At 41.9% G+C, this 27,996-nt stretch overlaps 1 protein-coding gene across 1 annotated transcript; it reads right to left on the reverse strand.

Annotated features, from left to right (window-relative positions):
• Positions 1 to 9: 9 nt before the first annotated feature.
• Positions 10 to 27,995, reverse strand: LOC142837106 (protein mono-ADP-ribosyltransferase PARP14-like). The gene is made up of 13 exons (XM_075952056.1): positions 27,806 to 27,995; positions 14,993 to 16,797; positions 11,731 to 11,970; positions 10,511 to 10,732; positions 7,035 to 7,089; positions 6,324 to 6,473; positions 6,001 to 6,063; positions 5,477 to 5,641; positions 4,169 to 4,375; positions 3,480 to 4,079; positions 1,557 to 1,690; positions 745 to 919; positions 10 to 435 (listed from the first exon to the last, which is right to left on the reverse strand). The coding sequence occupies exons 1-13, from the start codon at positions 27,993 to 27,995 to the stop codon at positions 128 to 130; spliced, it is 4,314 nt and encodes a 1,437-aa protein (XP_075808171.1). The 3' UTR covers positions 10 to 127.
• Between the last annotated feature and the right edge of the window lies 1 nt (position 27,996).

Here is a 27,996-nt window from a genome sequence, read left to right on the forward strand (position 1 = left end):
GAGCTTCAGCTATTTTCTGATATAAATTTTCAATTAGATTGTCTTTTGAGTAGATTCATTTCCACCATGGAGAAGCAGCAGAGGAAACATCCATGGCAATGAAGAGCAAGCATAAGGAGGAAGAGAGTTAAAATTTGTTTTTCAGCAGATGAATGAAGGTGATGAGATACTCCGGGTATGCTTGATTGTCATAGAACACTACAAACAAACTTGGGTTTTTATCATCATCTGTGACAGTGTCATACAAGTCAGTAGGATTTTGAGGGTTTCTTGGAGGAGGTTCAATCAGTGATTGGCTTCCCTTTGTGTAGTTCCCAGTGAGAACCCGCACATAATACATATACTTCATCCCATTGGCATCTGGTGTGGAATATGTATCATTAGCTGAATAGGAAGCCTTGACAGCAAAATAGGTTCCCTTCCCATAGCATGTGGCTGCAAAAGGAAAGACATTTTAAGTAGTTCAGAATAGCATATGAATCAACATGTTAGCCCAATATGTCAATTAATGTAAAAGGAATGCTCAGCATGAATATATGAATATTTCCTTGAACATCATCATCATCATCATCATCATCATCACTGTTATTATTACTTTTCTTCCTCAAAGAGATAGTCAAGACCTTGGGGTGAATTGAAATTTACTACTGTTTACTGATATAATGTGAGAAACACAGTGACTGAAGCACAGAGTGGTTCCAAGTCAGCAGCTCCTTTGGGGAAACTGACTGTATCCTTCCTTACCATTCTTCCCAGCGTAGCTGCGGTTAAATCCATTGCTGTTGAGGTGTGGAATAGAGCTAGCCTCCGTCCCATGGAAGAGTTGTTTCTCATTTCTTTCATGGCCATTCTTTTCATCCATGATTTTTTTGTTTGCCTGGTACTTTCTCCAGAGAGCTGGATTCTGGATCCTTTCGATCTATAAATCAATAAAGTATTAAGTTATTCTGGAGAATCTAAGAGCCCTTGCCAAGTGACAGCCAACTACCGCCTTTGTCTTTCATGAGCAAAAATTCTACTCAAGCAAATTCAGTGCCAAATGACAGCATCCTATATTCAGAAATATTTTTAGAACTGGTAAGGCAGCTCAGTAAGAATATGGTGACCTGAGTTCGATCACTAAAGTTGGAAGGAGAACACTGACTCCACAAAGTTACAGTCTGACTTCTCCATGAATGAACAATACCATCCCTCTAACCCTCCTACACACACACACACACGCACGCACGCACACACACACCCATGCACATGCATAGGGATGCATGCACGTGCACATACAAGGACATACACAGACAAGGCTGTCTTACTGGCCTGGAGTTAATGCACCAAGTTAGGTTGGCTAGATAGGTGCTACAGTTTCAGGCTGTTGTAAGCTACCTGACGTGGGTCTGGAAACTAAACTTGGAACTTGGGGTCCTCTGAGAGCGCAAAAGAAACTCTTGACCCGTGGGCCCCCTCTGCAGACCCATATATGAGTGGGTTTATTCAGGAACATTGATTATATCACTTATATAACTATATAACTTTTCCATTAGAAAACTCAGCACCCGACTTACCTTCTTTATGACGATGCTCTGGCAGGTCTGGTGGAACTTGCTTGCCACCATGATATACTCAGGATCACTGGTTTGCAGACTGACCACAAGCAATTTCTTCTGACCCATGTAACTCCAATTTGAAGGGATTTCAGCTGCAAAATAGACATTTGAGGGCTCCTGTGTTCATTTCTGGTATGATAAAACCTGCCTCCCTGTTATATTATAGTCTTATAATTCTATGTATTCAAGAAATTTCTTATCTTCCTAAAAGGATGTTATTAAAAGTGTGGACCATGGACCATTGGTATCAGGATGAGAAGGAAAACTTGTTTAAAGAGGTGGGTGATTTAAGGTGAGATAGCGCAGTGGTAAATCTCTGGCCTGACACATATGAGACTTGTTTCCCAGCACCCTCTCCAGAAAAAGACAAAAGCCATCCATGTACTGAGTTAGGGTTTCCTAGGGATGGAGCCTCTCTGTCTACTCCTGTTTTGGTCTTGCTAAGGTGTGAGAACTGACAACATGTTGTAACTCACCTTCATTTAGTGCACAGCCTCTACTCTGACGTGATTTAACAAATTCATTACTAACTTGTTTTGAACAATCTCTGTCATTTGCACATGAATGAGTTTGTACCATTGGAAGGTAGTCTTCGTGTATTTTCTCATTTGCTTCATTCCCTCCTTAAGAGGTAGGTGGGTAGATGGTAGGGTTTTTCTGTGGCAGGCTGTAGAATACCACATATTATATGTCATTCTTCCAGGGTGGCTTAGAGTCTAGGGGTTCATTCATACTGATCCTACAGAAGATGACTATAGTCTGTGGGAAGCCATTGGGGGACTCATGTGGTCTGAGGGTAGGAATTGTCAGCCTACACAAGACAGCCACTCCCTTCCTGGGGATCAGATCTACAGGGAACCTGTAGGCCTTGACTCGGCCTGGTACCCAGGAACCTTTGGCACAGGAAAGAGAAGATGGTAATAGAATTGGGGTCTTCTCTTGGTCATTGTCATAGACACAGTGACCAACTTTAACAAGTCTGTCATCTCCTTGGCCTTTTATATTCTTCAGAACCTTGGACAGCTTTTATTCTGAAACTATTTTTTTTCTACGTCTGCCTCAGGCAGCCCTTATTTGACCAGAAGAACTGATCCAGTATAAACTGCAGAGAAAGAAAATGCAAGGTTAACTGTTGTTACAGTTAAGATGGTTCTTCTTGGGCTGTTGGGATCATCCATACTCCATTTTCCTGGCCATAGTGTATTCTCTAGAAACTTAGAAACCAAGATCTTTAAATTATTCTACTAGTTATTTGAATTTTAACTACTTTAAAATTTAATATAACAGGCCGGGCGGTGGTGGCACACGCCTTTAATCCCAGCACTCGGGAGGCAGAGGCAGGAGGATCTCTGTGAGTTCGAGGCCAGCCTGGTCTACAAGAGCTCATTCCAGGACAGGAACCAAAAAGCTACGGAGAAACCCTGTCTTGAAAATCAAAAAAAAATTAATATAACAGAGCACATGTGGCTCATGCCTTTAATCAAAGCATTTGGGAGGCAGAAGCAGGCAAATCTCTGAATTTGAACCCAGCCTGGTCTATGTTCGAGACCAGTCATGGCTATTAGTGAAACACTTCCTCAAAAACAAAGCAAAAGAGTCTCAGGCCAGCAATGGCTAAATAATAATACACTGTCAAAACAAAACAAGCCGGGTGGTGGCTCACACCTTTAATTCCAGCACTAGAGAGAGAAAGGTAGGATCTCTATGAGTTTGAGGCAAGTCTGCTCTAGAAGAGTTAGTTCCAGGACAGCTAGGGCTCTTACACAGAGAAACCCAGTCTCAAAAAGAAAAACAAACAACCACAAAACCCTGCTTTGTTTCTAAAATAATGTAAAGCTCAGAGTTGGGGCAATGGCTGACATCCATGAGCACATAACTTACTTTCATATTTTAAGATGCGCTGCACAGTGATATTCTGTCCTTGAGGGCCTGTGGCCGTGTTTGTGCTCAAGTTCACTGTGAAGTCCTGATTATTAATTTTGACAACAGTGCTCTTGTGCTTTGCCTGCCGTGCGTTTTCCAACTGCATGGTAGTTATTTTGTTGAAACAGTGTGTGACATTGTTGACAATATATCGCCATTCCACGAATGTGAGGACATAGTCTGCCTGGCTTTCCTTCTCTTTAGCCAATCGGATGCTCTTGATCAGATTTTCAATCTCATCTCTAGCTCCCATCACATCTCTGCTGATTCCTGTAACATTAATCAAAGGTGTCTTCTGGTCCAGCTCAATGACGACGTTCAGCCTCTCCTGCAGCTCATTCAGCTTCTTGTACTCCTTCTCTCCAAAGTCTCTGACACACTCATCATCACTGTGATAGGAATGCTGCTCCTGGGTGATCAGATTCTGTATCCAGGAGATTGTGCGTTCCACACTGTCTTCATCTATGCCACATACCTGGAAAACTGTCTCTTCTATTTTCTTCTCCAAAAACAGGGTGTTCTGTTTGTGCGGAGTGTGCTTTAAAAAGTCAAAAAGGGCTAAAGAGAAAATGAAATTTAGTATTTTCTTTACTCCCCTCAGCATCAAGGGGGGGGGAATATGTATTTGATAAAAGCAGACAACTCACAGGTGATCATAGACAGTATAGACGGCAGGGGAGGAGCCGGGGAGCCTTCTCTGTCTTTCATGTTATCATAAAAAACACTCAGGATATGAGACTGGGAGATAACAACTTTGACTTTCTTCACAGCCTGCACTGATGTTTTCTGGATAAATTCTTCAATGGCATCCATTATGGCTTTAGCAACTGCATCTGGGTCCTGTTGAGCACTTCCTTTAAAAACACACACAAAAGACAAGGATAAGATCCACATGCAGAAGGCTGCTACATAAACAAGGAATTCCAGATGTCACAGGAAAAAAATGCCTGGCCCTACACCAATTGCTGTACAGTTTCCAACATGGCGTCATCAAATAGTTTTCACATCCTAGTCACAGTGGGGAGGAGTTTCTGCTCCATGCTGTCCGAAGGTCAACGCTCCAGGACAAGACCCTGAAGCCTGTTCTGATTTGCGACATTCACATCTGTCCTTTTCAGCTGATTCTGGCTCCTAGGGTCACTCCCCTCCCATTACAGAGTACAGGTGGCTTTCCTCCTTTGATTTACTAGAGTTTTCATAAGATCATAAAAGGCAGGGAAAGAAGATAATACACCTTGAAACAACATGGTTCTTCCAGAGACAATCTGAACCTCTGATAGATTTTATGCATGTGTTGGGATTCTCCCAGCTGCCTCTGGGGACCTGATTCAAACTAAGGTAATTCTAAGGTACCCCAAACTGTAAGATACTTGTTATTGTCTATAATTCTAGAATGTCTCTCTTCCCCATACTCTGTACCATTTTTGCTACCCAGAATTCAAAGCAGCCACTGAGGAGATCCTCTTCTGTCTTCACCATGTTCAAATCTTGTTTCTCAAGCTCTGGAGCCCACTGGCAAGGTAAGACTGTGGAATAACCCAAAGTGAATGGCAGCTGCCAAAGTCACATGACAGGCAGTGTAAACGCCTCCTGGAAAAGCTTGTTTGATAGACTGAGAGCCCATCTGGATTATCCCTGTCAATGGTGCCTACAACTGTGGCAGAAAATTATAGTTGTTGCCTTTGACTAACCTTGAAGACAACATTTGTGGGGACACAGTTCACTCCTCCTGCCTCTGTCTTTCCTGTCACTGGGGTCACAGGTGCACCCTGCTCATTTTCCTCCTTCTACTTAAAGAACCCACAGGTTTTACCTAGTTGACAGGGTGCCTTGGAGAGAGGAAACTGTCTACTCCTAGGGAAGGTGTCCCTGTCATCATTCAGACACAGTGAGGACCAAATCCATAGGGAAGTCGACACTTTGGAATGGAGCCTTGACAACCTGTGGCTACGGACCTGTGCCAATGGCTGGTAGGCAAATGGATGAGTATTTCCGTTGTTCACATTCTTCCAAAACACAGGAAACTGATCTCTTCACATCATTCCCACCATCAACGTGAATAATATTCTTGCATCTCAGTGATCCACCTTCAGTAACTATGTACTCACTGTTCTGCTGAGCTGTGAAACAGGAGCAGATTCAGAGTCAGATGCTGACTTGTGCTTGGAGAAGCAAGATGTCTGATTTCACGAGAGAACATTTATGAATTAAAAGCTTATGAAATACTACACATCGTGAAATTTTTGACTGAATTTTCTTAACTGTGAGATAACTTTCCACTTATAACTTTCCTTCATATGGAATTCTTTCATAAAATATATGATCTTAAGATGAATACAGGGGTCTCAAAACAAAACAAAACCAAAACAGATTAATACATTGTCCTCCCAGCCCAAGGCCCTTCCTCGGTTTCCTCACTGCCTCCCACAGTCAATCTTCCCCTTACAATCCAGCTCCAAGAAGCAGCATCGTTCCTTACCCAAGACAGAACATTCTTTCTCCACACTTGGTCCTGCACCTTCCAAAATTGCTTTGGAGACTCCTACATGAGAAAATCAAGATGGTGACCTGACCAGAAAGACACCTTTGTGTCTCAACACACCCCGTCATAAAGCAGTAAGGACAGAGGAGACATTTTCTACAATGTTGCCAGTTGTAAGAAAGCCCATTGAATAACTTTATAGATATTAGTTAACAGGAACAAGCCCAAGTTGACAAAAAACATTCTGTATATAGAAACACTTCTTCATAGGATCTACCACACTGTTTACTGCATGAGACAGAATCCATCTCACTAAGTACCTGATTTGAGATTAAACGTCTTTGATGTTGAATTGACAATCACATCTGCCATTTCTTTGGTGATGTCCCCCATGGCCACTTGGAAGAGGATTGGGCCAATATTCATTTCATGCACTCCTAACGTAGGGCTGGAGAGACTCCCATAAAACCCTGCCCAGAATAAAAGAAAAGGCAGAATCAGGCACCAAGTCATCAGAAGCAAGAATAGCTGAGGTCTCAGGCTATACTGGATGTCTTTTACTGTAGCCCTGGGTCTGAGCTGGGACAAAAGGATAGCTTGAATTTAGGAGTTTGGGGTCATCCTGGGCAACATGACAAAACCTCGCTTCAAAACAAAGCTCCAGTGAACCCAAACAAGATGAACTCAGAAAGAACAAACCACATGTAACAGAGAAGTATTGGTTTGTATAGTCTCTTAAGGTGTTTCTTGGAAAACACATGTCACATGATTCATTGAAGGTGGTAGTCTCATCAGCAATTTAAAAATCCCACTGTACAGATTATATAATCTGGCCACCTTTCCCTTTTTCCCCAAATCACTTAAATAGGCCAATGTCTTTTGTATTCACATGCATAGAATATTATTAATTCTCTTTTAATATGTTCCATAGTTTGAGTTATCAGAGAAATGATCACCATCATCCTTTCCCTGTCATTGAACAGTTACTTGGTAACAAGAAATCACTGGTCAACTTAAACACTTTACTGTACCTTGGGTGTCACTTGGATTTCCATGACTCCTTTTGTCAAATTCATCTGAAAATGCCTGGAAACACAAACACAGTTTTAACCATTAAACTCCTATGCAATCAGTGATTTTGAATCCTGGGGGTTTTTGATTCTGTATGCACACATGTAGTGATTTGTATTGTAAAGCACACATGTAGTGATGTGTATTGTAAAGCCGTTGTGCCTGGCTTTGAGTGACATGTTTCAGGAAAGCCTTTGCTATGTTTGGGTTGATTGGTGGAGGCTGAGAATTGTTTTGAGACTGTTTAAACCTTGAAGAAATGTTGTCTCTCTGGAATCTCTGCACTTGGTGCTCTGTGAGAGCTTGCAGCTTTACTGACCTTGGTCTGAAGACACTCCTGGAATCCTGGAGTTCTTAACTTAAAGACTATGGCATCCCATAATGTATGGGCTGTCTGCTCTCAAGGGCAGCAACAGCAAGATGACTTCGGTAGTTGGAACATTTCCCAGCCCCTATTAACCTTGTATATGTTTGCATAAAGTAACTAGAGTGAGATACTGTGAGCTGGTGTCAGTCTCTTCCAAGAAGACTGAATCCCTCTACTCGTTCAGAAAATGAAGACTTGGCATCTTGGTGAGCTTCTCTCTCTTCTATGGCAACTATAGCAGGATTCAAACAATATACATACACATGATTGGAAAACAGTAGCCCTCAAACAGTAGTATTTAATTTACCTCAATATTTTAAAGTTATAAAAATATACATATTGGTCTGGAAGTAGTGGTGCACGCCTTTAATTCCAGCACTCGGGAGGCAGAGGCAGGTGGATCTCTGTGAGTTTGAGGCCAGCCGGGTCTACAAGAGCTAGTTCCAGGACAGGCTTCAAAGGTACAGAGAACTGTATTTTGAAAAACATATATATAAATGGAGGCAGAGGCAAGTGGATCTGAAATTTGAGGCCTCCCTAGTCTACAGAGTGTGTTCCAGGACAGCCAGGCCTATATAGAGAAACTCTGTCTTGAAAAATGAAACATCAGAAAACAAAATGAAAGACAAAGTATACATACACTTTTTACAAATGTGTCCTGTAAAATACAGCTGTAAACAAAGTTGTAAATCTTATTAACTAGAGCAATGTTTATAACAAAAAACAGACAGTTAAAATTCAATGGAGGAATAATTCTACACTTTCACATGCCCATGTGTTAAAACAGTAGCCAATAAAAATTATACTTTCAAAGACTATTTAGTGGAATGTAGAAATGTTTATTTTATACTTTCAAGTGGAAAGGATATTAAATTGCATATTTACATGTTCTCACCTAGAATCACACAGCAGAGGAGAGTGTGACAAGGCTGACTGAACAATCTCTGCATTTTGTGCTACTCAGTGTGTCTGCATGGAAACGCATTCCCTTCTTAACCAAACAGCCCAGAGAAGCTGCACTTAGAAGCCATGTTCAGACCTTCGGCTCCTGCTCTTCAGTCTCTGTCCTGGTATCCGCTCACAAGCAGCTCTTTTTTTTTTTTTTTTTGATTTTTCGAGACAGGGTTTCTCTGTAGCTTTTCGGTTCCTGTCCTGGAACTAGCTCTTGTAGACCAGGCTGGTCTCGAACCCACAGAGATCCACCTGCCTCTGCCTCCCAAGTGCTGGGATTAAAGGCGTGCGCCACCACCGCCCGGCAAGCAGCTCTTTTTGTAAATGAAATGAGTTTAGATGTCTTTAAATCTTGATCATGTTTGGAGGATAAATAATAGCATTTAAATGTGTTAAAGGTGTTGGTAGAGACTAACCCTTTTCATAGATCTACAGAGTATTCTATGTATTAAAGAAAATGAGACCAGTTGGGTCGTAGTGGCAGCATCTTGAATCCTAGCACTCGGGAGGCAGAGGAACAGGATTATGAGTAAAGGTCAGCACAGTATATACAGTGAGTTGCAGGACAGACAGCCAGAGCTACACAAAGAACACCAGTCTTGAAAAACTGAAAGAGAGAGAGAGAGAGAGAGAGAGAGAGAGAGAGAGAGAGAGAGAGAGCAAGCTTTTCCTAATCAACTTTGGGAGACTCAAGTCTATGAGACAGGATTCATCCCTATTCATGCAAACATTGAAGACATTAATATCACACAAAAATCTCAGCACCTCCACCTCCTGTTCACATTGTGTACAGAAATCTAAACTTCAAAAGTAGCGATGACTTCTAGAAAGGAGAGCATGTGCTACAGAAATGCCCACATCACCTTACACCATGATGTCACAGGGAAACTATTTAAAACTATTAATAGTTGAGCAAGTGGATACATGCTTATATTCCCAGTATTCTGGAAGCTGATTCAGGAGGATTGCCATGAAAGTGAACAGTCTGGACTGCTTAGCAAGATCCTGTCTAAAAATAACCTAAGCAAACAAACAAACCTCACCATGCTTTTTATTCCAAGCTGAAGGTGTTGGGAGCTTTGGCTGCCCAATTAGGTTCCCTGTGATTGCTTCCACGAATTTATAGGAAGTGTCTAGATCTGGATAATAATGACATAGGACCTAAAGATTCCAACAGCCCAATCCACGGGCATCTGTGTGCTGTCCCCTTTACAGTGACATTGTGGAAACTGTTCTAACACTAAGGTCATGTATCTACTAGATTATAAAGACATGGAGAACAGAAATCAGGCCTTAGAGTCAGACCACATTGCCATAGCTGATGTGACACACTGTGACCGAGGATGATTCTAGTATTTCTGGTCCAAGTGTCCTAAGTCACATGGGAATGTGTTCAAGCCACATCCTATACTTTCGATTAATTACATTTCCAGAAATGCATCTCATCCTGGAATTCTCAAATTGTTAATGCCATAACTGTGCCTTTATATTATGTATTAGCATTTTTATGTCCATAGGAGAGGCAACCCTATAGACTGATAAAAACAATGGGTATTACACTGTGTGAGCCTTACTTACCTGACTCTATAATGGGTATTACAATGTGTGAGCCTTCCTTATCTGATTCTGATCCAGACATAAGGATGGAGAGATGGAGAGGCATTCTTGAGACAGCTGTAACCTCACACATTAACTCTACCATTGACCACATGAAGGAATGACTGCATTTTAAGGTGTGTTTTAGTGGTAAGGTTAAGTTCAAAATGAATTGGTGAATTGTTTAGAGACAGAATCTTGTGTCAACATTACATGTGAGAAAAAGATCAAACTCCCGGCCACAGAGCAATAGCAATTGAAACTAAATAACAGATAGAGAGAATTTCATTAGGTTTGTTTATGGACTTTTGTGGGTGTTTGAAACTTTTCAGAAAAAGAATTGGTTTTTTTTTTCTGTATCTATTTTTTTTTGAAATTTGTCATAGTACATATAACCAATCAGCACACTTTCCTGCACTGAAAACACATGAAACAAACCTCCTATTAGATCAAGAAGATGCAGAAGAACACAGGCCTTGTACTGCAGTTGGCAAAGAGATTAGAAGCAAGCCAAATCTGTACCTGAATGTTTTCTTCGTCTTTTGGGTGCAGCAGAAACTGAACTTCCTGTAAAGTTTTCAGTTGGTTCTTGCTACTAAATTTGAGCACTTCTGAAATTATCAATTTAGCAAATTCAGGTTTAGGAAACCTTAGATTTCCTGTTCCTAATGCTGGAAATCCAATTGATTGCAGAGACAGTGCCTCGGCGGTTCCTAAACAGTCTTTGATGATGTTTTTCATGATCTGAAAACACAGAGCATGTCTTTTTAGAAATGAGGGACCCTAAAAAGTAAGCACTCAGCAGCTTTTCCTGGGATCACTGTCCACTCTATTGTGCTTTCAACAAAAGTTAGCAGCAGTGTGAGGGGGGAATTGTGGAGAAGAAATGAGAAAGAGAACGTGGACACCCTTACAAGAGCACAGACTCACTCCACCAAGCAAAGAGGGGAAGCCACAGCTGTCCCAGTCTATCACTGTCTCCCAGCTTCAAGCCCTCACCTTACCTTTCCTCAATAAATGTAGTATATTCCCCCAACCCTTCCCTGATCATCAGTAATTGCTGAGCACAATAACTAACTTACATTTCTAACTATGACCTATATGAACTATGACCTACAAGAAATCATCTACAACGGAAAAGAAATGGCCATGCTATGGGACCTGCTAACTCTTGATGCTGTACCAGAAAAGAAGCAGACAGGGACTGATGTGGGAGTCTTCTGTTTTATGTTGATTTCATTGGTTAAATAAAGAAACTGCTTTGGCCCTTTGATAGGACAGAAAATTAGGTAGGTGGAGTAGACAGAACAGAATGCTGGGAGAAAGAAACCGAGTCAGGCAGTTGCCATGATTCTCCCACTCCAGACAGACGCAGGTTAAGATCTTTCCTGGTAAGCCAGCTCGTGGTGCTACACAGGATATTAGAAATGGGTTAGATCAATATGTAAGAGCTAGCCAAGGGGAAAAGGGCTTAGCTGGGTGTAGGAGGGGGAATGTCACCAGAAAGTAAATTCAGTTGTGCCTCAAAAAAAAAAAAAAAGAGCTAGCCAATAAGACGCTGGGACTAATGGGCCAGGCAGTGCTTAAAAGAATACAGTTTTCCGTGTAAATATTTCGGGTAAAGCTAGCTGGGTGGTGGGAAGTGGCCCGCTGTTCCTTACAACAAGGGACTAGCTGTGGTGTGCTGTGGGGGAGTCCAGATTGCTACCCCATGTCCTGGAGAATGTATAGCTGGGTCCTACCTTCAGTGACCATGCAGTGTCGTTGACTTTCCACTGTGGAATGACCACGTGAAATACGTGGTGGCAGTTCAGGTTACAGCCACTGGTTTGTAGGATTGTACCTTCCTTGACAGAGACCCCTTGTCCTGCTTCATTCAGTTCCTTCTGGAGTTCTGGTCCAGCCTTTTCCAGTAAGGCCTTAGAAAGGGGTCCTTTGTTGAGTGCAAGATCCGAGGGAATGGAGGTGACAATGACATCAGTCTTAAAGACAAAACCAAATATTCCTTTCAAATTTTCAGCAGAGGCATTCATCAACCATGACTACATTTGAGCCACTGGGCTTGGCAAAGGAAGACAACAGTTTCTTGTACATTTTGTGACTAATGTTCAGAGAAACAAAACTCATAAAAGTCAGAGTGGAAACAATTCAAATGTCCATTGGCTGGAAAAACAAATGTATCTTCATCTAATAGGATATTATGCAGCCACTAAGAGGGATAAAAACTAATATAAGCTACAGTACGGGCGACTGCTGAAAGAATTCCCATCAGTGAAAGATACTGGTCACAGATGACACAAATATATTATTTCATTTACATAAACTCAATAACAGGTGAATCAGTAGAGCCAGGTGTTGGAGCACATACCTTTAAACCCAGCAGTCAGGAGGCAGAGGCAGGTGGATCTCTGTGAGTCTAAAACCAGACTGGTCCACATTGCAAGTCCCAGCACAACCAGAGCCATGTACTAAACCCTGTTTCAAAAAGAAAATTAAAACAAACAAACAAACAACAACAGAGCAGATTAGATGTTCTCTAGAGCTAGGAGGGTGGGGTGAGCAGGTGGATGAATTGCAAGTAGCTACTAGGGAGCACAAATTTCTTTCTGGTGGGATTAGAGTGCACTACAGTTAGATTGCAGGCATGGCTGCATGATTGTGGTTTTACACACACACACACACACACACACACACACACACACACACACACAAACACACACACTTATGTTCACACTGCAAGAATTATCCCTGCCTGAGCTCCAACACTGAGATGGTCCATGTTTATTTTTAGTGAATATACTGAAAACTACTGATGTGCCCACTTGAGTGTGAACTGTGAGTTATATAACACTGTTTAAAGAAAAAAAACACCAATATTCAACTGTTAAAATGATGTTTAGCTTTGCTCAGCTTAGCCTGTGGGAACATGCTGCAGCAGCATGTCCAGGTGAAAAGGTCCAATTGTGGGGCTGGGGCGATGGCTCAGTAGGTAAGAGCACTGACTGCTCTTCCAGAAGACCTGGGTTCAATTCCCAGAACCCACATGGCAGCTCACAACTGTCTGTAAATCCAGTTCTAGGGGATCGAACACTCTCATATAGACATACATGGAGGCAAAATACCAATGCACATGAAATAAAAATAAATATACTTTTGTTTCACTTGCATCACTTGGTGGTCCCAAGACACCAAGACATGTTCTTGGTGGATGCTTAGAGACACTTTCTCTTGAAAACAATTCAAAGGAAGACAGGGTTACAGCATCTAGTTCATGTCATCGATTATCATAGCCAGCATCTCTACCTATTGGTGGGGACAAGTGACACCCAGTGGAGATAATTCAGGACTTTGATCTTGGTCTTTAAACAAAGCTTTCAAGGATTGGTTAAAATTTCACTGTAGAGGCTGGAAAGCTGGCTGAGTAGTTAAGAGCATTTGCTTTTCTTCCAGAGGACCCAGGTACAGTCCCAGCATCCACTCATGTGGCTCACAACCACCTGGAGTTCATCTCCAAAGGATCTGACACTACCTTCTGGCCTCTGGGCATCTGCACACATGTGACATTCATTCACCTGGTCACACACACTCACACACACACACACATATTTTAAAAATAACAGAAATAAATCTTTAACAATTTTTCTCTACATTATGATGTTTGTTTTCTTTGTGTTGTTGTAATAGTTTTCTTCTTTTTTTTCAATTTTTTTTTTTTAAAAACAAGGTCTTATATAGTCCAGGCTGGCTTCGAATTCACTCTGTAGCCAAAGATAAACTTGAATTGCATTTCTGGTCCTCCTCCCTCGATTTTCCTACTGTTGCTTTTACAGACTTGTGGCTCCACACGGTGTTTATGCAGTGCTAAGGGACTGAACCCAGGACTTCATGCCTGCGAGGCAAAGCTCTTTCAACTGAGCCTCAGCCAAGCGTTTGTCTTAAAAGCAGAACAGCAACAACAAAATGCTCAGAGCTGTCTGAATGACAGAAAGGGCAGATCACCCAACTCTCAGCCCCAACCCTCCTGAAGCGAACAGAAGCGTGAGGCAGACATTCACTGGAGGACACAGCTACAAACATGCCGAGCGACATGCAGCTACTGGTCAGGAAGAAGGTACCAGCCTGTCCTGCTTTAGATAGCTATGCTTCCAATGAGTAGAGCCTGTGTTGAAAGGGTATTAAATACTTTTCAGGAAGAAGGGAAGGAAAACAGGTCTCACTATGTAGACCTGGATGGGCTGGAATTCTATGTAGACCAGGCTTGCCCTGAACTCACAGACATTTGCCTGCCTCTGTCTTCCAAGTGTTATAATTAAAGGCAAAGAGGGTAAGGGTAGTGGCTACTCATGCCTATATCCCCAGTGTGTGTGCATGTGTGTGTGTGTGTGTGTGTGTGTTTAGGACTGAGACAGGAGGATTGCTGAGGCTTCCTGGGTGCCAACCTATCCAAAAAACTTTAGCCTCCTGCAACAAATTCACAAAACAAGAGTTGTCCTTACATGACTTCCAACATCTGGACCTTCCTCCTGCCCACCCACTCTTTCTTCACAAAGGACCCACAGATGGGTTCCGGAAACTGAGCTCCGCCCGTCCACTCCAACACCCAAGGTCACCCTTCCTCGTGTCATTGGTTAAATTCCTATCCTCTGCATTCCCCTTGCTCTCCCACACCTGTAACTGACAGAAGCCAGCACTAGATGGAGCAGACCGACAGATGGGAAATGATGAAGATGAGGAGAGCCGTGCAGTGTCCCCTACTATGGACCACAGTTACCGGGATGGAGTGACCCATCCCAGAGCCCTTCAGATCCTTACAGACACACCAGTCTCTACTCCTGAGTGATTTGGGAAGAAGCCCAGGGAAGAGGGAAAATGTTTGAAGGTCTGAGTAGGAGAGCAGGGAATTTTCCTCAGTCCTTTACCTCCACCCTGTCTTCCTCTGGCCCTCAATAAGGCTGGCAGAGGCCAGTGACATCACAGCACATTGTTGATGACAGGGACACTCACCATGGCATTCTGTATATCTTCTTTCACCAGCTGGATTTTCAGGCCTTCTGGGGACACCAGCACATAGTCCTGTTTCTGTGGTTTCTGCGATGTTTTCCCAGGTGGCACTAATTTTAAAGCTTTTAAATTGGAGTGAGAAGCTGTTGGGGAGAGGGGGGCTTTATATGTAGTTTCTACAGCTTCAGCAAAGGCCCCAGCAACCTTTGCAGATATGTCCACCAGATAAATCTTTTTCAAGGTGCGCCTGTCTGACTTGCGTTGGAAGTTGTCTTTGATGGCAGAAACAATGGTGGCCACACACAGGTCTAAGGGAAAGTCAAAGATTCCAGAGCTGAAAGCTGGCATGGCTAAGGACTGACACTTGACCTCCTCAGCTAAGGTGAGACTTTGTTCCACAGCTCTCTTCAACAGGCTCACGCACTCCTGGGCCTTATTTCCGTCCCACCGAGGCCCTACTGCGTGGATGACATGATGGCAAGGGAGCTTGCCTGGTTTTGAGATAACGGCATTGCCAGTTAGGACCACACCACCCTTTCTCACTATTTTGTCACATTCTGCTTGAAGTTCAGGGCCAGCTGCATTTGAAAGAGCGAGGGCCAGACCATCATTGTGTTTCAGATTCTCGTTTGCTGCATTCACAACCACATCGGCAGGGAACCGAGCCAGGTCTCCCTGCTGTACAATCAGCGTGACTCCAGGGGCTATGTCCTTCTGTAAGAGGCACTTCTGCTCTTTAAGGCTGCCTTTGTCCTTCTCTGCATCCTCATGGATCTCAATGATGCATCCATACAGGCGATTGATCTCGCTTTTGTAATAGGATGCTTTGTCCTGGAAGAACTGCCTAGCACCAGGCTTATCAGTCTGGAACCTTTTAATGCAGACTGAATCCCGGATTTGCCTGACCATGTCCATGCACTCTAGAACTTTACTCTTGGAGCCAGTTAGTAAAATGCCTTTTGGTTCATCTTCTAGTTTAAAACTTGCCTGCACATTGGCCTTCCCTATCTTTTCCCGGAATAGCTTCTTGTCTGCCCTTAAGTACTTAATAATCAAGACTTGTTCAATTTCAACCAGTCTTTCAATTTTCATGGTGTTTTCCAAGAACTCAAAAAGTTGTCCATGGATTTCATTTACTTCTTTCACACAGCCTGCAATGATGACCTCTGCCGGGGTTCCTGAAGTTAATTCATCCTTTATCGTAATGCTTGGAGTGGAGGAGTGTGTCATTTGTAGAAGGTGAATTTTCAGTTTCCATGCATTGCCTCTAAAAACTTCCTTGTCTTCAACTTCTATGATTTTATAACTCAAAGCATCTAGCATTTTCTTCTCTGCTTCTGCCAGGGCTCTGAAGGAACAGGCCATCAAGAGAAGAGCTGTACCATTCAACTCATACGTGGCAAGAATTTTCTGTGCTTCAAAAAGAGTCTTGGACAATTCCTGACTGTCTACTTGCTGCAGAAACCTGAAGACTTCAGAAGGAATCGGGACATCTTTCTGAGGCATGGAATACACCTTTTCCTGGATGTCACACTTTACTTTATACACATCTGCACGGGATCCCTTAAAGCACAGGTGCTGAGTGGCAGCATTGTAATGAATCTCCATCTCTGGATTCTCTTTCCTTAGATCATCCAGGAAACCACTGTGTTGCAAAAGAAAATGTTTCCCCGGAGAAATGGCCACTTTCTCCTTCAGACTTTGTTTGTCATGGTTTTCTACCCTAACAATATTTGTTGTTTCCAGAAGTCTTGGGGCAAGCTGCTGCTTTAGTGATTGGATACGATCACTGATAGATTTTTTGGTACCTACAAAACAATAAAATGAGATAATTTTGATGACATCTCTACATGGTATAGAAGAAATGGCTTGGCTATAATTCAGAAGGGGGACCTAGCTAATTGTATTTTCTGCTGCTGAGCTGGCCATAGCCAATCCTCCAGAGAACACTCCTTACAATGCCACCCCACTCCCCATTTTCTCAAGAGCCTAGATGCCCACTATGGCAGCAGGTAGGAGCCAACATCTACAGCCAGGCTACTGACTCCAAACACACATCCAAGGAGCACTTTCAGTTTTCATGTTACCACAGAAAAACTCATCATGAGTCAGCACTTGGGAGGCAGAGATGGGGGATCTCTGTGAGTTTGAGGTCAGCCTGGTCTACCGAGCTAGTTTCATTACACCCAATGATAGACAAAGAAACCTTGTCTCAAAAAAAAAACCTGAAACAAAACAAAATCCCAGCAACAACAAAAACCAACTAGTCATGTTTTTGAAGTTTCTTTTGAACTTGTATATACAACTGCTGGTATCTGCAATGCCCATGTCTGCAATGTTCTTCTGCAACATGGAAGATAGAGATATTTTTATTATATTGTGATGATAAGGATCAAATAGAACCATGCTAAGAAAATAGGGCTGTGTCTACAGCCTCCCTCCTCTATTTTTTCAGTTGGTCTATTTATCCTCATGTCTCAGTCTAACTATTTCTTTTAAATTAACATTGGGGATGATAGGCCTGTCACATGCCAATCATTGTGCTGGGATCTGAGAAATGAATACAAGTCCTTGCTTTTGTATCACTGGGAAGATTTGGATCTTGAGCACAGTTGAATTGCCTTTTGGACACAAATAAGAAACAGATAAAACAGGGACTGATCCTCGGAGTGTATAAGGACTATATATGGTCTCTAATTTGAACACTAAAGAGGGGGTTGCCAAATGGATAAGAGGAGGGAGCAGTGCCAGTATGAACAAGCTTGGTGTCCTGGGGAGATGGTCAGGTGACACTGCTGGAGGACACACTCAGGTGCGGACAACTATGCACTGTCCTGTCTCCACCTCTCTCAGGTTACTACACCTGGGAGACAGACTCTCTTTCATCTCCATTATTCATTAACATACATGTCTCCCTCCTCCTCCCAGACTGAGTTCTTCTAGAGAGGGAGCTATGATTTCAGTCATTTCTATGCCTCAGCCCATAGACCAGTACCTGGCCCACAACAGTGGCCATAGTTTGGAAGGAAACCGTTCCTGAGGCCCATGTGTTAAAGTCATAGTCCTCACTCAGGTGCTATGGGAAGTAGTGGATCCTTTAACAAGTGAGGCCTGTGGGAAATGTCCCAGTCATTGATGGGGAAGGTAGGGGACAAGACGACCTCTCTGTCTCTCTCTCTGTCTCCCTGTCTTTCTCTCTCTCTCTGCCTCTCTGTCTCTACACACACACACACACACACACACACACACACACACACACACACACATCCTATATGCTTCCACCATACGTACTGCCTCAACATAAACCCCAGGGCAGCAGGGCTAACTGACCGTGAACTGAAGCCACCCAAACTGTGAACTGGCATAAACCTCTCTTTTTGGAGGCTGACGACCTCAGGTGTTTGTTACAGTAACAGAAGCTAACACAGAATGCACTCAAGATTGTTGCTCAGTGAACAGAAGTAAGATCATTTCAATTTAAATTTCCCTTTATGAGTCTGGAGAGATGGTTCAGTGTAGGGATAAGTCCCGCCCCTTAGGGGGCGTGTTCGCCTCGGGCTAATGTCTGCCTATAAATTTGGCAAGCGTGCTCTGAGCTGTCTCTTCTACTCTCCTGGTCTCCACGGGAACGGTGGTTCTGTAAGTCTATTTCTACATTAAAATTATATATATTTTTACAAACTGTCTGCATTCGTTTACGCCGCTACATTTTGGAGTCCAAAGTCGGGCTATTTTGCCCCCGACTCAAGTGGGTAGCCCGCTAGCTAACACAGCACCCTCCTGGGTGTTGTTTTTCAGTTCGTGACTCCGGCCCCAGTGCCGAGTCCGAGACATACTCGGCCACACAGGCCCATTCTGCCTGCCTTGGCTAAGTTTTACAGCGGAACCCCACTGCCTGAATTAGCGGAAGCTTAAGTACCTGCGGTTTTGCAACAAAAGCTGCCACAGCGGCAGATTTGGTCTGACACAAAGTGACTTGGCAGGGCAGTGGTGGCGCACGCTTTTGTTACCAGCACTTGGGAGGCAAGGGCAGGCGGATCTCTGTGAGTTTGAGGACGGCCAGGCAGTGGTAGCACACGCCTTTAATCCCAGCACTTGGGAAGCAGAGGCAGATGGATCTCTGTGAGTTTGAGGCCTGCCAGGCAGTGGTAGCACACGCCTTTAATCCCAGCACTTGGGAAGCAGAGGCAGACGGATCTCTGTGAGTTTGAGGCCTGCCAGGCCGTGGTAGTGCACGCCTTTAATCCCAGCACTTGGAAGGCAGAGACAGGCGGATCTCTGTGAGTTCGAGTCCAGCCTGGTCTACAAGAGCTAGTTCTAGGACAGGCTCCAAAACACAGAGACCAACAACTGGCAGGAACCGATCATTGCAGGTAAAAAATTTTTTCTTTTATAAATAAAATATCTGAACACATTACTGTTCAAGAATTTAACAGTTTTTTTAATTGTACCATGTGGGAGATTTTACAAGAGGTGTCTATCACGCCACCCCTATGGATCCTTCTGGGATTCGTAGTTTTCATTGGCACCAAATGGTTTGATAATAGAAATATGATAAAGTCTTTACGAGACAAATCCAGGATTCTTAAGGCAGAGATAGAACGCTTAAAAACAATTGAGAATGATAACAATCTTCTCAAGAATCAGTTTGAAGTTCTCCAGACTGATAACAATCTTCTCAAGAATCAGTTTGAAGTTATCCAGGCTGATAACAATCTTCTCAAGAATCAGTTTGGAGTTCGCCAGACTGATGTTAAGGAGAAATTCATTACTATGGAAGAGGGAACAGCTGATTTAAACAATAAGATTCAGTCCCTTTCTGAAGGAAATGAAACATTAACTGAGAGAATCAAAACTGCTGAATGTGACAATCGGATTTTGTCTAAAGCTTATGACAGATTGACGGAAAGATTGTCAATACAAGAAGGCATGGTTTATGCCATAAAAATTATGTCCAAAGATGAGATGTTATCTCTAACGGACAAACTTCATACTTTAGAATCCTCAATGAAGGCTTTGGAACATAATTCTGGACAGGATATTCAGACATTGCAGAAGGCAATGGTGAATAGAATTGAAAAGATTGAGGAATTTCTAAATTCTGATGAAGAAGAGCAAAGGGTAGAAAGGCAAATTTTAACTATATCTGTGGGTAAATCTCTCCGGGACAATTTCCACAAAGCTCTACCTACAGCTCTACCTGCCTTTCCAGTAATAACAACAGAGAAGGTGATTGGTTCCAGAAACCCTAGGGTCATCAAGGCGTATACATGGGAGCCTGTCCGTATGAATGACCTCAAGGAAATTAAACAGGCTGTCATGACTTTTGGGATGCAAGCTTCTTTTGTTAAAGAGATGCTAAGATCTTGGGCCAGGACAAACAGAGCAACCCCCTTGGACTGGCTCCAGCTGAGTTCTGCAGTACTTGAGAGTGGACCACAATTGAAATGGCAATGCTTATTCAGGCAAGAGGCTAAACTCTTAGAACAGCAGGAAAAAGCAAAGGGAATTGACATTTCCCTAGATAAAATTCTAGGTGAAGGGCTCTTTTCCGACCCTCAGGAACAAGCTAATTTGGATGAAAACACACTCTCCATGTGTACTACAGCAGCCTTAAGGGCTTGGGACAGGGTACAAGACCCAGGACAGAGAATAGAATCATTTGTCAGAGTTAAACAGGGTCAGAGAGAACCCTTTAGTGACTTTTTACAAAGATTAACTAAGGCTGTACAAATAGGGATATCTGACCCAGAAGCAAGACGTATAATGATTGAGTCTTTGGCTTATGAAAATGCAAATGTGGAATGCAAAAGGATTTTGGGGCCTTTAAAGCTCAGATCAGCGCCTTTGGAAGAATGGGTCTTGCATACACTCAATGTTGATACATTTGATTATGGCACTGAAGCATGGGTAGAAGAAGCAATTTCCAATGGTAAAAGGAGACACCAGAATACCAAATGTTTTAATTGTGGCAAAATGGGTCATATGAAAAGGAATTGTAGACAACGGATTTTCAGAAATAATAATAATGCATCTTTCAGAAATAATAATAATAATGCATCTTCTAGAAATAACAGAAATAGGAGGACTCAGCCTTCAGGTTTATGTAGAAGATGTGGAAAAGGCAGACATTGGACGAATGAATGCAGGTCTACAAGAGATAGACAAGGCAACCTGATACAGTCGGGAAACGTGAGGGGGGGGGCTCACAGGCCCCCATGGCAAACATGGTTCAGTCATATCCAGTTTCTGCAGAGAACGTGCCTCATCAGGACAATTAGGAAGCCCCATGCCTACTGTTACAAGCAATAATGATCAGAAAGATAAGTTACGTGTGTTTTGGCAAACTTCTATAAATGATCAAAGACCTAAACTGAGAGTGTGTGTAAATGGCATTTTTATTACTGGCCTGCTGGACACAGGTGCTGATGTAAGTATCATTACCCCAGAATCTTGGCATCCATATTGGCCTCTTCAGAATGTAAATGTTCATCTCCTGGGAATTGGAACCCTATCTTGAGTAAGGCAGAGCACGAGATGGGTTGAATGTATAGGGCCAGAAGGACAAATAGGAAAATTAAAGCCATATGTAGCCAATATCGCAATGAATTTATGGGGTCGTGACCTATTACAACAATGGAATACCGAAATTAACATTCCTGCTACTTCTAGAGCCTATAGTTCTGAGAATAATATTAAAAGATATTACAAACGGAGAAAACCCGCCATTCGGGCTGTACAAGAACAAGCAACTGATGTCCCTTCAGAGATACCAACAGCCTTGCCTCTAAAATGGTTGACTGAGAAACCAATATGGACAAAGCAATGGCCTTTAGCTGAGGAAAAGTTACAGGCTTTAAACAGCTGGGACAAGAACAATTAGATGCTGGACATATAGAAGAATCTACCAGCCCTTGGAATTCTCCTGTATTTGTGGTTAAGAAAAAATCAGGTAAATGGAGAATGGTGACAGATCTCAGGGCCATCAACAAGGTTATTCAACCTATGGGCCCTCTGCAATCTGGAATTCCTTTGCCCTCTTTATTACCAAAAGGATGGCCTCTCATAGTTATTGATTTAAAGGATTGTTTTTTCACTATACCTTTGCAAAAAGAAGATAGAGAAAAATTTGCCTTCACAGTGCCTACTTATAACAATTCTCAACCTTCGAGGAGGTACCACTGGACCGTTCTCCCCCAGGGTATGTTAAATAGCCCCTCCCTGTGCCAATATTTTGTGAACCAACCATTGCAAATAATACGCAAGAAATTTCCCAAATCTATAGTATACCATTACATGGATGACATTTTGTTATCCGATTCAAACATGGATACCTTGAACAGACTGTTTGAAGAAATAAAGATACTTTTACCTAAATGGGGATTGCAAATCGCTCCTGAAAAGATTCAGAAGGGAGATTCTGTTAATTATTTAGGTTATAAAATAGGTTTGCAAAAAATTAAGACACAAAAAGCACAAATTAGGAGAGATCGCCTACGGACTCTTAATGACTTTCAAAGACTGTTAGGAGACATTTCCAGTCTACGACCAGCTATTGGAATAACACCTGATCTAATAATTCATTTGAACAAAACCTTGGATGGTGATAAAGATTTAAACAGTCCCAGAGAATTAACAGCTGAAGCAGAAAAGGAACTGACAATGATTGAGGAAAAATTACAACAGGCACATGTGGACAGGGTGAATCCAGAGCTCGATTGTATTCTTGTCATACTACCATCAAAAATTTCTCCTACAGGAATTTTAATGCAGAGAGATGATATTATTTTGGAATGGATCTTTTTACCACATAAACCAAGTAAGAAACTGAAAACTTATGTGGAAAAAGTCTCTGAGTTAATTATAAAAGGCAAGCTGAGACTTCGTCAACTAGCAGGCATAGACCCAGCAGAAATTATAGTGCCCTTCACTGCTGATGAACTAAAGAAATTATGGGAAGATAATGAACCATGGCAAAGAGCTTGTGCTAATTTTTTGGGAGACATTAATAATAACTATCCAAAAAGCAAGCGGTTTAACTTCATAAAGAGAACTTTTTGGATTCTTCCTCGAATCGTCCGTGATGCTCCAATAACTGGAGCCCGTACATTCTATACTGATGCCAATAAATCAGGGAAGGCAGGTTACAAATCAGAAGACTTGGATAAGGTGGAACAAAGTCCGTATAATTCTGTCCAGAAGGCGGAATTATATGCCATTCTTATGGTGCTAAGGGATTTTAAAGAACCTATTAATATAGTTACAGATTCACAATACGCAGAAAGAGTTATTTTACATATTGAAACTGCTGAATTTATACCTGATGATACTGAACTAACCTCATTGTTTCTCCAGGTTCAAGATTTGATCAGGAACAGGCTTTGCCCTATGTACATATACACACATCCGATCCCATACGGGTCTGCCAGGTCCTCTAGCACAAGGTAATGCAGAAATTGATCAATTACTGATTGGTAGTGTGCTACAAGCCTCTGAATTTCATAAAAAACATCATGTTAATAGCAAAGGTTTGAAGAAAGAGTTTTCAATTACATGGCAACAAGCTAAGGAGATTGTAAAGAAATGCCCTACTTGCTCTTTCTATAACCAAGCGCCACTGCCTGCAGGGGCTAATCCAAAGGGCACCCAAAGGAATGAAATCTGGCAGATGGATTTGTTCCACTTTGCAGAATTTGGCAAATTAAAATATGTTCATCACACCATTGACACTTATTCAGGCTTTCAGTGGGCAACTGCTTTAAGTTCAGAAAAAGCTGATTCAGTAATCACTCATTTATTAGAAGTCATGGCTATCATGGGTATACCTACACAAATAAAAACGGACAATGGTCCTGCTTATGCTTCTAGGAAAATGAAATGTTTTTTTGATTATTACAATATCAAGCATGTTACAGGTATACCATACAATCCTACAGGTCAAGCAGTCATAGAAAGATCAAATCGAACTATAAAAGATATGTTGAACAAACAGAAAGGGGTGGAAAACACCCCCAGAAATAGGCTACATAATGCTTTGTTAACCTTGAATTTTCTCAACGCTAATGAGAAAGGAACAACGGCTGCAGAAAGACATTGGATAATGGAAAAGTCTACTGAACTAAATCAACCAATTTATTTCAAGGATGTGCTGACCTCACAATGGAAGCCAGGATATGTGCTACGTTGGGGAAGGGGTTTTGCTCTTATCTCCACAGGTGAGGAAAAATTGTGGATACCATCAAAATTAATAAAGGTTCAGTTTGAAGAAGAGAAGCCACTTGGAAAAGATAAATAACAATTCTTTCATAAGGATGGCGAACATACTGATGGTAAGAAATACAGATAGGTTGGAGGCAGGGTTCTTTTCTTATCTCCACAGGAAAATACTCATCTTCAAAGAAATCGAGGGACCCTGAATATTTAATTACTGATGGATGGACACATTTTGTAAGTATTAATTTTTATTTATATATCTTATTAAACATTTCTTTATAAATATATAGAGCTGGTTTTGAAGTTGGACTCTGGCTCAGTCCCTCTCCAATTCCAAGCCTGTTAGTAAGAGAAAAACCCAGAGTTTCTGGAGTTTCTGTCTCATGTCAAGAGCCATGATATGGGACAGAAAGAAATATGAGTTTAGAAAACATCTTTGCTTTTCTTCATATCTATCATACTTTTCATTGAATATATATATCATGCCTTTTATTGAATATATATATATATGTATGTCTATATATGTCTATATGATTAATGTTTAAGTTTTTCACAATGAACAATGAGTTTTTCCCGAAGTGACATTTGAAGTTTCCAGGAAGAAGATGGGGCCCCACAACAACAACTCTACCTGGTTGATATGACGTCATGATACTGATAGCGCTACTACAAGACCTGTTTTGGATACCAGCTGCACAAGACGATCCCAACTTGGTTAGCTGAAATGGTGCACATCTTGTACAACATTCTGGCCAGACCTCCACAAAATACTCAGAGACTATTTGCAATTTTAAAAGACATTGATCTTGAAATTTAACCATCATTTTACTTTCACAGGATCCCCCAGAAAGAACGTCGCCCCCATGACAGCTGGAAGTAATTCTAGAGGACGACGTCCCCTCTCCCAGTAAAGTTTACCCCTGGGTTTAGGGACATCATTTAGGGGTTGGGAGGTTGGGGGAGGAATTTTATAAGCTCAGGGATCATTTTGAAAAAAAAAAGAGGGAATGATGGGATAATAGATTTATAATTGTGAGTTACTGCTTTTAGACAAATATATTGGTATCAATTCTTGTATATTGAAACAAAATTAAATTATATTGACTATTGTATGCATGCATGTTTCTATGTCTGTTTAAAACATTTTTATGTATTGACATATATTGTATTGATATATATATTGTATACATTTACCATATTGCAATGTACATTTCTACCTCTGATTAAGATACTTATATAATGTTTGTGCATTGATATATATTTACCATATTGCAATGTATATTTGTACAGTGTTTATATTTGGAGGTCATTATCCTCATTTGTTACACAGTTGTTTATTGTCTTTGTCTTTAAGTTAGATAGATATTGAGAATTATATAGATAAATAGTCATCTAAGTTTTTCATTTATAATCAGACTAATCAGGTTCTTTAGATATATAGAGATTATACTTAGTATAGATAGATAATCTTCAACCTCTTCAAAGAGCTGTAGAAAATGGCCTTTAATCTAACTCAGAGTTTCGTGATAGTGAGACACAATTGCTCCTGGCAACACCACTCCATTCCCGAGAGAATGTTGAGCACCAAAGACACTCCACCTGGAGCCTTTCTATTTGGCAGAACTGGCCTTTGGGCAAAGAAATGCCTATACCTCAACCACTGACACAGATACAGAGCGTGCATCAATGGATAAAACAGGACTGTCATATCCTGCCAAGACAGGATAAGATAGTTTTGAAAAGTTCCTTGCCTTTAATAATGGTATGTCAGTTATGTTAGGCCTTAGCCAAAATTGGTTGACTCAACATTGCAAATGAGACTTTGGGTGATTGCCCAGGTAGTCAGTTGTCTCTGTCAATTGTTGCACATTTTGGATATATCTCGTTTGTTGAGTAGTGTTTATTCCCTTCTCAGATCTTTGACTGAGTTGAAGATTATATAACTGTAGTTACTCTTTACATTATTTGGACTCCTTGAGATAGAATGTTTAGCAAAGCTTTTGTTCTCAATATTCTTTGTTGTATTTATTATTTGTTGTTATTGTATGTATTTGTATTTGGTTTAGTTCTGTCTTATTTAGACAAAAAGGGGAGATGTAGGGATAAGTCCCGCCCATTAGGGGGCGTGTTCGCATCGGGCTAATGTCTGCCTATAAATTTGGCAAGCGTGCTCTGAGCTGTCTCTTCTACTCTCCTCGTCTCCGCGGGAACGGTGGTTCTGTAAGTCTATTTCTACATTAAAATTATATATATTTTTACAAACTGTCTGCATTCATTTACGCTGCTACAGTTCAGAGGTTAACAGTCCTTCCTGCCTTTGCAGAGGACTGTGATTCAGTTCCCAGCATCCACTTGTCCAGCATCCAGGACCATGTGTAACTCCAGTTCCAGGGAAATCCAATGCCCTCTACTGGCTGCTTCAGGCACTGCATGCATGTGGTACACAGATAAATGCAGGCAGGTACACATAAAGTAAACAAATCTTTAAATTTCTGTTTATAATAAATAATAATAAACTTGAAATAAGTGTCCTTTATCAAATCCTTATCATGCCCGAGGTAGTAATCTTCGCAAGAATTTAAGTAAGTATGACCATTCCCATTTTATGGATGAGTGGGTAAGGAACAGAGAACATTATAACTTGGTCATCTTCATACAACTGGTTAAGTGACAAGACCAGAATTCTGAACACACCACCTGTGAGCTTGACTGACACCCACTGCTGTGCCCATGGGACATGGGGGGTTAGATTTGGAAATCTGCCATGTTTTAGGTGGAGCTGGGTCTTGCTTATGACAATGACCTAACAGAGCAGTCATTTTCTTTTCCATGTTTATGTGTGTGCACATGCCAGTGCATGTGTGTGCGTGCATCTGGAGGTCAGAGGGCAACTTGTTTGAGTCCCAGGGATCAAACTCAGGCTGTCAGACTTGGGGGCAGTGCCTTTGCCTGTTCTGCCATCTTGCTGGCTGGGGCACTCATTTTCCCTGTTAAGTGGGCTCTCTCTTCTCCACATGTATGACCATGAAAGGGTTACATCATGAGAAGTGCTGTGTGGTAAAATGATTAAAAAAAGGGGGAGTTGAAGTTGGCTGCCCAGGCTCAACACCATTTTCTCCACCACCTCTCAGCAACATGGAGCCCTGTCACAGGGTTGTTGAAAGGAAGGAATAAATTAACTCATGCAGAGATTGACAGGTGCCTGACACTGAGCACTAGGGTAAGTCTGTTGACATCATCGCCTTACAGAAGTGTGGCATGGTGACAGGCCAGTCTTCACTCCTCCTGGGGAAGTAGAGGAAGAGTTTCAAGTCCTCCACTTGGAATTGCCTGGGACTTTATATTTCTCCCCCCACCCCACCCCAACCCACCCCATCCATCCACCCAAACAGTCATATAATAAAAGGCAGTTTACTAAACAGACCCAAATTGAATCTCAAGCTGAATTTGTTCATTTTTCCAAAATCTGAGGGGAAAGCCACCTGTATTGGCTTAGAGGCCTTGTTTACACAATACAACGAAATGTCACACACTCAGAGATGTCCCAAACCCTGTGGTGTGTTGGGCAGAAGCCTGGGAATGCAGGGCCTCCCTGAGGCTCACCTATAGGCTTCTGAAAGGTAACCACGGCAACGCCAAAATCTCGGATCACTTCCACCTTAAAGTCGGTACTGGGGAAGCCACTTATATTCTCCACCAGGAAGGTCAGCACTATGTCAGTCACTTTCTCAGGCAGGTTTTCAAATGCCACCATGGAGGGAACAGTTTTACATTCTTTGGGGACATCTTCCATT

This window comes from Microtus pennsylvanicus, chromosome 1 (assembly GCF_037038515.1).
Source record: "Microtus pennsylvanicus isolate mMicPen1 chromosome 1, mMicPen1.hap1, whole genome shotgun sequence".
Classification (NCBI taxonomy): Eukaryota; Metazoa; Chordata; class Mammalia; order Rodentia; family Cricetidae; genus Microtus; species Microtus pennsylvanicus.

Excerpts from the sequence above, each read along its gene's own strand:
- LOC142837106 (XM_075952056.1), bottom strand. The coding sequence starts at position 27,995 with ATGGAAGATGTCCCCAAAGAATGTAAAACTGTTCCCTCCATGGTGGCA. Across the intron at positions 1,691-3,479 it reads GCGCATCTTAAAATATGAAA|CTGAAATCCCTTCAAATTGG; the intron begins GTAAGTTATGTG and ends TCTATTTTGCAG. Across the intron at positions 436-744 it reads CAGCTACGCTGGGAAGAATG|CCACATGCTATGGGAAGGGA; the intron begins GTAAGGAAGGAT and ends TTCCTTTTGCAG.